This window comes from Octopus bimaculoides, chromosome 29 (assembly GCF_046866305.1).
Source record: "Octopus bimaculoides isolate indiv1 chromosome 29, ASM4686630v1, whole genome shotgun sequence".
NCBI lineage: Eukaryota > Metazoa > Mollusca > Cephalopoda > Octopoda > Octopodidae > Octopus > Octopus bimaculoides.
Window position 1 is genome coordinate 10,333,879 of NC_142956.1, and position 14,641 is coordinate 10,348,519.

A 14,641-nucleotide genomic window follows, 5' to 3' on the forward strand; every position below is an offset into this window, starting at 1 on the left:
GCTAGCTGTCGATGCCTATATGCCTTTGAAAACATAAGGACGCAGGAGTCCAACAAGAAATTGTGTTTCCTAGGGCTAAATAACAGTAGCATTCTTCCTTTTTATGGGACTGTCACATTAAGTTGATAACATACTATCACTTTATTGTGCTGCTACTGCATAAAGCTCTCTGAGATATTTAGAAATATATTATTTCTATTTTCAAATAGTAAAAGGTTGTCATTATAGTACTCAGAGTTTCAAACGTCAGAGCGAAGAGCTACGATACATTCTTGTCGGCTATTAATGGCAACAGATGCTATGAAAACCGTTGAATAAAAGGGAAGTTACTCTAGTAGGCAGAAAAAAGAAAAAAGAAAAAAAATACACGCAACCATATTCTCGCAATACATAGACATAAACCTCCTGTGTTCACAATGTCTACATATGTACACACTCACACAAACATGTATACATACATGCACATACACACATACAAACATATATGTATGTACATACTCATACATCCACACATACTTACACACACAGGCATACGTATATATATATATATATATATATATATATATATGTATACACACACACACACACACACATATATATACATGTATGTATATATACATATGTGTGTGTGTGTGTATGCACCCTCATCCTCATATACACATAGGTGCTTACATGATTACACGTAACATAATACATATATATTTAGACATAAATATATATATATATATATATATATATATATATATATACAGACATACATTCACATTCCTGCATATATACAATCATATGCATAGCCGTATAAATGAAGAGGGCGTGTACATGAAAGTCGCACATATGCACTGGACACAGTCTTACACTCATATACATATACATATGTACACACATGTAGACACTCACACAATTAAAAAGGAAAATGGAAAAAAATGAAAAAATATATATAAAAAATTAAAAAAATTAATGGAAGTTAAAACATATGGGAAAGCTTGTGCAGGAACATAGTAGAAATGTGGATTCTAGCCATGATCTTGGGGTGCCCAAAACCGTAACAGGTATTTTGTAACATGTGGACATGATCCAAAAGTTCAGTTCTTGAATTTAAACAAGTAGTGGGGTCGAAAGAACTTTTCCAGATGAGCCATCTTTCCACATTACAAAGACCGCACTTACCACTACCATTGGTATAAAGTTTACACTTGGCTAAGGTCTTCCAGTAAATACTGTAGTTGACACCTGGTTTTTTTAGGAACCATATATAACTGGATAATTTGGTAGTTTTCATTTATTCCAGTGTGTGAAGCTTAAGGTGTGATTGTTGAATCTTGCTTTGAAATTTCCCTCTGTGAAACCCACATATCCCTTGGTTGAAACTGTATTATTAGCATTCATGGAATTTACAGTGGTTTCATAAATAATGTATGTCTTATATATATATATATATATATATATATATATATATATATATATATTATGTTACGTGTATGCATGTAAGCACATATGTTTATATAAGGATGAGGTTGCTTACACATATACATATATATATATGTATATTTATATGCGTGTGCGTGTGTGTGTGGATATATGTGTATGTATGGATATGTACATATATATATATGTTTGTGTGTGTATGTGCATGTACATATACATGTTTGTGTGAGAGTGTATGTACGAAGGCTTTGTGAACGCAGGAGGTTTATATCTATGTGAGAATATGGTTGCGTGTATTTTTTATTGCCTTTCTTTTTTTCTTTTTCTACCTATTAGAGTAACTTCCCTTCTATTCAATGGTTTTCATAACATCTGTTGCCATTAGTAGCCAATGTTAATGTATCGTAGCTCTTCGCTCCAACATTCGAAACTCCGAGTACTATAATGACAACTTTTACTGTTTGTTCTAAATTATAACACATATGTATCTATATATATATATATATATATATATATATATATATATATATAGTATTAATAATGAAAAGGAGAACAGAGAACTTTTAAAGGAGAACAGAGAATTTTTACATCTATAATTTCATTAAACAGTTATTTACAGTGTCCTTTTCTGGACGTGCACGTGTTTCAACTCTATCAACTGCACACTGTTAAATATGAGTTTCTCTTCAAAACAATAGTAAAATTAGGACCCTGATAAAACTGTACCAACACTGACATCAGGATGTTTAAGAAAATTATAAATGTGAAAATTCTCCTTTCTCCTTATCATTAATAATACTATTACTTACTCAACAGAAACTATGCAGTCCTGAATAGGACACTTGGATTTACTAAGTGAGAATAGTTATCAGAGTTTACAACTTATCGTTAACTTGGGTATCACTAAAAGGCCATTGTAGTTAGCCTGCATCTGAAGCCGATTTAAGAGGAAACACGGTAACTGCCAGGATTATATATTCCTTTAAACTCGTTTTTGGATATAGATATATGTATATAAGAAAAAGAAGAAAATGAAAAACTTGATATGCAGACATCAATTAATCAAAACAAATCCAATTTCAAGTAAGATCAAACTCCAAGATCCTACAATTGTTTCCATGCCCAATTAATTCAAATTAGAAAAATTAAATTAAAGATTCATATTGAATGAACATATTGAATATAGTTAACTGAACATTTCTTCAGGGTCAGAACTTGATAGAAAAAAGGACTACGTCCCAATGTGTTGATATATCATTGGTAAATGCACATATCTGCACTTAATGCTGAGTTAGCCAATGATATATCAATACATTTGGATGTAGTTCCTTTTCTATGAAGTTCTCACCCCAAAGAAATGTTCAGTTAACTATATTCAATATGAATCTTTAATTTAATTTTTCTAATTTGAATTAATTGGGCAAGGAAACAATTGTAGGATCTATGAGTTTGATATTGTTTGAAATTAGATATGTTTCCATGAGTTAATGTCCGCATATGAATTTCTCCATTTTCTTTTTCTTATACATAAATGGTAATGTACCCATATCCATCAATGTGAAACTCACATCTTTTAGTATTTCACTGATACACTGGATAAAACCAGGGAACCTGGATGCTGACATCCCTTTAAGAGGTATTTATATCCTTGAAATAATTAATATACAACTATACACACATATACTTATATACATACACACATATATATATATATATATATACACACACAGACATACACATTCATACTTATATATATGTGTGTGTGTATTATGCAATACATACATACACATACATGTATACATATCTATATACAGCATCACTTGTTTAAACATCACCTGGTAAAATGTCATCTGACAAATTGTTTTGTTCTCAGCTTGAAGAATGGCAAAAATAAATTATTATTCAAATCATACAAAAATTGGGTAACTATTTAACAAGACTTGTGGTTTTATTTTCACATTGTATACATACATATACCTATTTATTGACGGCATAAGAAGTTGTAAACTTCAAGAAAACATAAAATAATTTTTGGGTGGGAGTGTTGGATCTTGAAGTAGATAAGCTATAGATCATGACATGCAAATATTGGGTTAAAAAATCCTTTTTGGATAGGAAAAGTTAAACAGTGTCCATGGGACATGAAGCCATATCTCCAGCAGCCTTCAACTTAATCTATCCAAAAGTTTTCTCTTAACCCAATATTTCGATGTTATTATTTGTAGCTTATCTGCTTCAAGATCAAAGATTCCAAAAATGAATTACTATATTACGTATATATCTGTGTGTATGTATGTATGCATATATATATATATATATATATATATATATATATATATATATATATATATATATATATACTCTCACACACACACACACACACACACACACACACACACACACATATATATATATGTATGTATGTATATAAATAAATATACACACAACTAAACTTATATATATATATAATTAATCTTATTCTTATTGTGGGAGGAGCCCCTGGATTTCATCCCCCACATATATGCTTTCTCATTGGTTATGCCTTCCTGTATGTATGCTTAAATGTATTTGTTTTCCCAAATAAAATTCACATCATGTTTGAGGCTCTGATGAAACTGTAAGGTGTTACTCAGGCACTCAACTATGAGTCCACTGCGTCATATTGTGGAAACAGCTGTAAGCTAATGAAGCTCATACGACAATTGATTATTCGTTTGTCATCTCTCTCTCTATATATATATATCTATATCTATCTGTCTATCTATCTATCTATCTATCTATCTATCTATCTATCTATCTATATATATATATATATATACATATGCATATATATATATATATATATATATATATAGATGTTTTTGCCAGGTTGAATAGGTTGCCTGTGGGGCATTGTGTGATTATGTTGCGTGATCGTTTGTGCAATTTTGCTTGTGATAGAACCTGAATGTGTGAAAAGAGCGGTGGTTGCAGTTGCTAAACGCTTCGTTATATCGATTAAGTAGAGTGGGAGAATTGTATTTTAAAATATGGAACGCCTCCGTTAGGCAAAGCTTGCAATTGGAGCGCTGGCCCTGGTAACCTGGCAAAAACATCTATCTTTCACCATCTTTTGAATAGGATTATTTCCTTTCGATCATCTCACCACACATATACCACCAAATCTATTTCTTCTATTCACAAATTTCACAAGAACACCACCTACGTATATATATATATATATATATATATATATATATACATACACACACCTAAAATTTCAACTAAGCATCTAGCCATCCTTAGAGATAAACTTTTCAAAAGATATTTTATTTAGTCTATTTGCATAATTAGCTGTATAGCTCTCCTCCTCCTTCTCCCCATCATCAGCATCATAATCTTCCTTTTCTATCATTGGAAGTGTTTTACTTTTTCTTTCTCTCTCCCCTCCTCTTATCTCTCACACATTCTTTCTTTGCGGCTCTCTTTCTCTTGCTCTCCCTCAGTCTCTCCTTAGCAGACACAGCTTCCAGAAAATACAAACAATTGAACAATAGAACAGGTTACTAGCTGTTTCTTTAAGCAAACATGCATAAAAGTGATAAATCTACCTGAATTGCAAATGTATATATATGTATATATATATAAAATGTGTGTATATATACATATATATATATAATGTGTGTATATATACATATATATATAAAATGTGTGTATATATACATATATATATATAATGTGTGTATATATACATATATATAAAGTATGTATGTATATGTGTATATATATATATATATATATATATATGTATGTGTATATATATATATATGTATATATATATCAATATATATATATATATATATATATATATATATATATACATATATATATATATATATACATATATATGTATGTGTATATGTATATATATATCAATATATATATATATATATATATATGTATGTAAGTATATACATATATATATACGTATGTATATACATATATACATATGTATGTATATAGTGTATATATATATATATATATGTATGTATGTAAGTATATACATATATATATATGTATGTATATACATATATACATATGTATGTATATAGTGTATATATATATATATATATATATATATATATATATATATATATATATATATATGTATATATGTATATAATGTATGTATATATATGTATATAATGTATGTATATATATATATATATAATGTATGTATGTATATATCTATGTAAATAATGTACATATGTGTATAGTGTATGTATGTATGTATATATATATATATATATGTATTTATAAATATATATACACACATGTATATATATACAGAAATATATTTATATACATACCTATGTATACATATATATATATATATATATATATATATATATATATACATATATATATATATATATATATATATATATATATATATATATATATATATATATATATATATATATATATACATATATATATATATATATATATATATATATATACATATATATATATATATATATATATATACACATACATATATATATATGTATGTGTGTGTGTATATATACATATATATGTTGTTTGCTTGTTGCTGATCGCTGACCAACAAGACCAATGTATTAACTGTTCAATGTAAGGTCATTTTAACAAATGACAGATCCCCAAAGTCTTTCACCCAACATCTTCTCACCCCATTTATTTGGACCCCTACCAGTCTACTGGACTATCAAACTAGGGCACTAAGGGTCCAATGTCTAAGGTCGCCTGGTACAGTTGTTACCGATTGTTCTGTAAATCCATTTTAGATATTTGCGCACATCTGTGTAGACACCATATTTGCTCTTCTGTCCACAGCCCTCTCCATAACTGGTGATGCCATATACATACCAGAGGGTGGTGCTGTTTGCTTGTACAGCACAAATCAATGGTCCCCCGCTGTCACCACCACATGAGTCTACTCCTCCCTCTTTGAAACCAGCACAGATCTGATCGCCAGTGATTGGGTAAGTGAATGCTTTCTGGCATCTGTTCCGGTCTACGATTGGTACCTCGGCTTCATGGAGGACCCTGGCACCATGTTGGTGTGCACCATTCACTTTGCCCCAACCAATGATGTTACAGATGGTGTCAGCACGTAGCTCCTGCTTCTTGCCTGGCAGACAGGCAAACCCAACAGTGTGGCTCTGACGCACAGGTCTCTTTAGTTTCAGTAGAGCAATGTCATTAGAAATGGTATGGAAGTCGAATTTCGGGTGGGGGAAGTCTTTCTCCAGGATCAGGTTGATCTCGCCACCTCTGCCACCATTATTTGCAGTACGCAAGTCATGCTCTCCGACACGCACAATCACTTTGCGCTTCTTGCCTCGCTTCCGGATGCAGTGTGCCGCTGTCAGAACCCACTGAGGAGAGATCAAAGTGCCGCCACAGTACTGCTTCTTGGAACGGGTCAGAATAGCAACCTGCAATGACAAAAACAAAAACAAATACAATAAGCAAAGCATTTATTATTAAAACAACATAATATTAAAACATGAAAAGCAGCCGTAGCACCCCCTTTACTTTCACCACTGCCACTATGACTACAACATTACTGTATACATCTATCAACTGTATAACTTTAACATTCACAGCACTGTTCTTAATACACGCCTCTATCCACCTACTCAGCACCACAAGAAGCATTAGCACTATCACCACCACTGTTACCAGCGTCATCACCACCACCATTATTACCATTGCTACTGTCACTGCCACCAACACTACCACTGCCACATGTTATTTAATAAATTTGTTCCAAGCTATGACATCATGACAGTTCTTGACAGCTAATTGGACAGAGGTGATGTATAGGGTCATGTAAATATATATATATATATATATATGAATATATATATGAATATATATATATATACATATATATATATATATATATATATATATATATATATATGAATATATATATGAATATGTGTGTGTATATGTGTGTGTGTATATGTATATATATAAATATCTATCATCATCATCATCGTTTAACGTCCGCTTTCCATGCTAGCATGGGTTGGACGATTTGACTGAGGACTGGTGAAACCGGATGGCAACACCAGGCTCCAGTCTGATTTGGCAGAGTTTCTACAGCTGGATGCCCTTCCTAACGCCAACCACTCAGAGAGTGTAGTGGGTGCTTTTACGTGTCACCCGCACGAAAACGGCCACGCTCGAAATGGTGTCTTTTATGTGCCACCCGCACAAGCCAGTCCAGGGGCACTGGCAACGATCTCGCTCGAAAATCCTACAGGAGCCAGTCAGGCGGTACTGGCAACGGCCACGCTCAAAATGGTGCATCTCATGTGCCACCCGCACAAGAACCAGTCCAGGGGCACTGGCAACGATCTTACTTGGCTTGCCGGGTCTTCTCACGCACAGCCCATTTCCAAAGGTCTCGGTCCGTAGTCATCGCCTCGGTGAGGCCCAATGTACGAAGGTCTTGCCTCACCACCTCAGCCCAGGTCTTCCTGGGCCTACCTCTTCCACGGGTTCCCTCAACTGTTAGGGTGTGGCACTTTTTCACGCAGCTATCCTCCTCCATTCTCACCACATGTCCATACCAGCGCAATCGTCTCTCTTGCACGCCACAACTGATGCTTCTAATGTTCAGCTTTTCTCTCAAGATACTTACACTCTGACGGGTATTCACATTGACATTACACATCCAACGGAGCATACTGGCTTCATTCCTTGCGAGCTTACGTATGTCCTCAGCAGTTACAGCCCATGTTTCACTGCCATGTAGCATGGTTGTTCGTACGCATGCGTCATACAGTCTGCCTTTTACTCTGAGTGAGAGTCCCTTTGTCGCCAGCAGGGGTAAGAGCTCTCTAAACTTTGCCCAGGCTATATATATATATATATACATGTGTGTATGTTTATATGTGTAGATGTGTGTATGTGTGTACATACACACACACATATATATATATATATATATATATACATCTTCTTTTATTCTTTTATTTGTTTCAGCTATTTGACTGTGGCCATGCTGAAGCACTGCTTTTAGTCGAGCAAATCGACACCAGGACTTATTCTATCAGTCTTTTTTGCCGAACCACTAATTTATGGGGATGTAAACACACCAGCATCAGTTGTCAAGCGATGTTGAGGGGACAAACACAGATACACAAACATACACACACACATACATATATATATATATATATATATATATATATATATATATACGATGGTCTTCTTTCAGTTTCCATCTACGAAATCCACTCACAAAGCTTTGGTTGGCCCGAGGCTATAGTAGAAGACACTTGCCCAAGATGCCATGCATCTTATACATATGTGTGTATATACATATATATATATCTTATATATCTGTGTATATATATCTGTGTATATATATGTATGTGTGTGTTTTCAATATCTTTCTATCTATCTATCTATCTATCTAAATATATATATATATATTCTTTTATTATTTTAGTTGTTTCAGTCATTTAACTGTGGATATGCTGGAGCACCACCTTTATTCGAGCAAATTGACTCCGTGACTTATTCTTTGTAAGCCTAGTACTTATTCTATCAGTCTCTTTTGCCAAACTGCTATCTTACGGGGACTTAAACACACCAGCATTGGTTGCCAAGTGATGTTGGGGGGACAAACACACAAACACATACACACACATACAAATATATATATATATATATATATATATATATATATATATATATATATACAACGGGCTTCTTTCAGTTCCCATCTACCAGATCCACTCACAAGGCTTTGGTCGTCCCGAGGCTATAGTAGAAGATATATATATATATATATTAGAAGCTTTGAAGGGCCTTAGAGTCAACCTAGCTAAAACCAAAGTCCTAATAAGTAGGAAAGCAGACAAAACACAAACCCCTTCAGGTAGATGGCCCTGCTCGATCTGTAGAAAAGCGTGGGTAGTAACTCTATAAGATGCACCCAGTGCAAGCTAACTATGGACACATAAGAGGTGCAGCAATATGAAAGGAAGGTTAACTAGGAAGTTAGTTTTCATTTGTAGCAGATGTTCAGGAGCTATAAACACTGTGAATGTGCAGAGAACAACTTCTGCCACATTCCAGGAAGAAAAACTAGAAGTGGTTGATAGTTTCCGCTATCTGGGTGACCAAATTAGTTGTGGGGGTGGGTGCACTGAAAGCGTAGCTGCTAGAATAAGAATAGCCTGCGCAAAGTTCAGAGAGCTCTTACCTCTGCTGGCGACAAAGGGTCTCTCTCTCAGAGTAAAAGGCAGATTGTATGATGCATGTGTACGAACAGCCATGCTTCATGGCAGTGAAACATAGTCCGTGACTGCTGAGGACATATGTAGGCTCACAAGGAATGAAGCCAGTATGCTCCGATGGATGTGTTATGTCAGTGTGCATACTCGACATAGTACCCATGCCAACGTCGTCTCCTTCATTGGAAACGAAACTCTGCTTGCAAAGACTTATTGTGGCAAGCGAAAGCGAAACCGTCAATGGCACCTGTGACCAGCATTGCCTTCCTGGCACCTGTGCCAGATGGCACGTGTAAAGACATTCGAGCGAGATCGTTGCCAGTGCTGCCGGACTGGCTCCTGTGCAGGTGGCACATAAAATACACCACTTTGAGAATGGCCGTTGCCAGTACCGCCTGACTGGCCTTCGTGCCGGTGGCACGTAAAAGCACCTACTACACTCTCGGAGTGATTGGCGTTAGGAAGGACATCCAGCTGTAGAAACTCTGCCAAATCAGATTGGAGCCTGGTGTAGCCATCTGGTTTCACCAGTCCTCAGTCAAATCGTCCAACCCATGCTAGCATGGAAAGCGGACGTTAAACGATGATGATGATGACGATGATGAATGCCCCACCTTAAATAGCTACCTGGTTTTGCCATTTTTAAAGGCCAAGAATCAACTTGTCATTGAAAGAACTGACCAGCTGTAAACACAATTTTCTTCTTCTTTCCTTCTCTTTCCCATTGACACTCCTTTCACATACACAGGCACATACCTGCACACAGGCACACACACACACAAAAACAATACACACATGCAAAAACACACACACACTCTCTCTCACTTTTCTCCCCATTCCTCACCCTCTTTTACTATCCTATATATCTCCCTCCACCACTACACATTCAATAATACTATAAAAAGAGACAAATCTTAAGAAAAATTAAATCTGGAGAATCTACTAGAATAGATGCAAGCGCTAATTTATAAAAACATGTATATATATATATGTATATATATATATATGTGTGTGTATACATATATGTGTATATGTATATATATATATGCATATATATATGTATATATATATATATGTATATATATGCATATATATATATATGTATATATATATATGTGTATATATATATATATATATATATATATATATATATATATATGTATATACTTTATTTAAAAGCAGCAGAAATATAACAAAAGACTGTTACTCTGAGTTTCACGTTCCCGTTCATCAGACAGTTTTGTTAGAAATGGGAAAGGAATAACAATGCTATCAAAAGTGATATAAAATTTAAAACACATGGATCTGTTTGATTGGTCGTTTCAAATAACGGTCATGGATGCGTAATGAACAAAACAAATGAATTTATTATAGATTCATCCTATTTTAAAAAAATATCGAAGAAAACCTTAAATAGAAAAATGGGCTCAAAATACATATTGTATATGTATATGTATATGTATATATATCTGTGTGCAAGTGATCACAACATAAGCCGAGGAAAAGGTATAAAGACTGTGTGAAGGAAAACCCGAAGAAACTAGATATGAACAAAAGTGATTGGGAAAATGATGCTCTAGATCGGAACAAGTGGGGGAGGTGCTGTTAGGACTGGTTGTAATGCCTGGGAGGAAAAGATGATTCAGCACTCTGAACTTAAAAGGATCTGTTGTAAAGGAACAATTGGAACTGTAATCAACAGTGAACATTGGATATGTATTATATGCGACTGTGTTCTTTGTCAAAAACAGGATACGTGAACCACATGAAGTCACATGAAAATCGTATTGCCCAGATAGGTAATGATCTTGGACACCAATCACCTCTTACAACTTGTGTCATATGTCAAAAAACTTGTAAGACAATATCTGGATTTAAAAGACATATGTTAGTTCACAAAAATATTCCTTTAGAATCAGATTCCAAAGGGCAAAGATATAGAAGAAACTTAAATAATATCTGTAACTTGTGTTTTAAACTCTGTCAGTCAGCAGCTGGTCTTAAGAGTCATCTAAGGGCTCATCAACGGAATGATTGTACTGTGTGATGGGGTGTGGTGTGTGTGTTGATGGGACCGCTATAATCTGTCAAGATGAACACTCATTTATATATATTTATATATATAAATAATATATGAGTATATGCATATACGTGTACATGTATGTACATACCTTCATCTACATGTACATATAGATACATATCTGGGTACATGACGTTGCAAAAAAACATGGACAAAATGATAAACAAGGTACAAAAAACACGTAGGCCACATAGAGAACATATCCTTCATCAGCTGCCACTATTAAAACACTGGCGTTTCTAAGAGTTAGGGCAGGATGCATCGTTAAAATGGCTCTTCCCAAGGACATAAATTAAATTTGTTCCATGGAGGATACTGGCGGACGGAAAACAAGACAGGAAAACGAAATGGTGAAATAAACAAACACAAAAGGCTATACAGCCAGACGTGGAGAAGTATGTGTATATTGAATGCTGTGAAGCACAAACTGGAAAGGCGAAGATGTACATGCGAAGCTTGGGGTGACCAAGGATGAAAAGAATTAGCAGCTGGACACATGTGACCAGTGATGGGTAAGGAGAAAGAGTGGTAGAGGGAGAAAAAGTGGAGGAAGTAGAATATAAGTGAGCAACGAGATAGAGAGAGAGAGAGATAGTAGTGACGGGAAGAGGCGAAGAACAGTAGAAGGAAGAATGAGAGGGGGAGATAGATACAAAGATAGAAAGAGTCACGTCAGAAAAAAAAAAAAAAAATATATATATATATATATAAAGATGAGAATGTGTGTCTGTCTGTGTGAATCCCTAAAACTCATGAACTACACAACAAATTTCATTCAAATTTTATACATGCCTTATTAGGGTCCATGTGCTGTCATAGGCCAAAAACATTTGTTACTTCTTGCCTAATGCGAGCCCAGAGCAATCTCTTATCTCTTACACTATTTCAGTATTAGTATTAAGTGTCAAAAGTGAAGCAACATCTCCCTATTGTAATGTCAGATACTTTCACTTCAATAGTTTCACTATTAATACTGAAACTATTAAAGTGAAACTTTTATCTCACATATATACAGGCATACATATATATATACATATATATATTATGTATATATATATATATATATATACATATGTATACAACTGCACATATGTATATATGTATAGATGTATATATATAGATGTATATGTATACATGTATATGTATACATGTATATGTGTAGATGTATATATATATATAGATGTATATGTAATATGTACACATGTATATATACACATATATATACATGCATCCATATATTTATACATATATACATACATATATACATATACATACATTTATACACAAAATACACACACGCATATACACATGCATGTACACACACACACATACACACACACACACACATATAGGTGCAGGTTTGACTGTGTGGTAATAAACTTAGTTCCAAAACACATGGTCCTGGGTTCAGTCCCACTGTGTGGTGACTTGGCATGGATTTCATAGACAGAAACTGAAAGAAATCAATGGTATGTATATATATATATATATATATATATATATATATATATATGTATGTATATATGTAAGTGTATGTGTGTGTCTTTGCCTCTGTGTTTCTCCCTCATCACTTCTTGACAACTGCTGTTGGTTTATTTACATCCCCATAACTTACTGGTTTGACAAAAAGAAACTGATAGAATAAGTACCAGGCTTATCAAAATAAAAAAAAAAGCACTAGGCGGTGTCTCATATTTTTGTTTGCCCACTCAATTGTATCTATCAATCTATCTTTTTGTGTGTGTGTATATATACATATATATATATATATATATAATACACCCACACACACACATATACATGTATGTATATGTGTATATTCATATCTATTATATAAAAGTCAATGTCTTTATGTGTGTTCGTGTGTTACTTATACATTTGAAAACTACTGCACTGATCCTAATGAAATTTGGAACACAAAGTCCAAGCTGAGGGAGAAGGATAATGCTTTGTGTTTCATCCAATTTTATGGATCAAAATTACTGAATGGATCCTTATGATATTTGGATCTTAGATTCAATGCATAAAGGCGGGTATAATGCAGTATGTTTGGTTTGAATTTGAGGGGGCTTACAGGGGGAAGAACCCCCTCATGAAAATTCATAAATTTTCGATGTTGATGAAATTTCAACCATGGGTGATTGACACACATCAAGAAGTATTCCCAAGTTTCCACTTATCACGAGGGTTCTAAAACCCCCTGTTGGGGGCCTGAACTCTTAAATTTTAGTCATTTTTTATGATCCAAAACTAGGTCAAAAGTACTGAATGGATATTTATGAGATTTGGAAATTATATTCTATGCATAAGGGCAGATGTAATGCAGTATATCTTTGAAAGTGGTGCGGGGGGGCATAAATGAGACCATAACCCCCATGAAAATTCATATATTTTTGCTGTTGAAGACATTTTAACCATAGATATTAGACACAAATGAAGTAATATTTCTAAAATTTTAACTTCTTAGAAGTTAGTAAGACCCCTTAATGGGGACCTAACACCTACAGTTTAGTCATTTTTCCTAAGCAAAGACAAATACAATTGTACTCTTGGAAGTTGTAGGTTCACCTGACCATAAAAGATGAGCATTATTTGTAATTCAATGGTACAACAGTGTAAGTGTTTGCTTTGAGATATACTTAGATTGTGATTTCTGCAATGTGGTGCATAAATTGTCAAGTAAAGGAGAGGCATCTTTGCCTCCGTTGATTCATTTGCAAAGTGTTGAGTAAAGTTATTTGGTTGCAGACCTTCTTTGAGTCTTTTTATTATCACTGGGTTACAGATAATCCCCAGATGATAACATTGATTTCAAGGCCTTTACAGATAAGTGATTGGTCATTCAAAGAGATTT

General features: G+C 34.0%; 1 protein-coding gene and 1 long non-coding RNA gene across 3 annotated transcripts in view; one reads left to right on the forward strand and one right to left on the reverse strand.

Moving 5' to 3' along the window:
* LOC149130346 (uncharacterized) overlaps window positions 1-14,641 on the forward strand; it is a 323,461-nt gene that overhangs the window by 25,210 nt on the left and 283,610 nt on the right. The gene's annotated exons all lie outside the window — the stretch shown is intronic.
* LOC106883571 (uncharacterized) overlaps window positions 5,986-14,641 on the reverse strand; it is a 198,590-nt gene continuing 189,934 nt past the window's right edge. For both annotated transcript variants that reach the window (XM_089345434.1, XM_089345433.1), the window contains exon 5: window positions 5,986-6,887. In XM_089345434.1, the coding sequence (XP_089201560.1) occupies window positions 6,183-6,887 (705 nt within the window). In that variant the 3' untranslated portion in view covers window positions 5,986-6,182. The remainder of the gene's footprint in view (window positions 6,888-14,641) is intronic.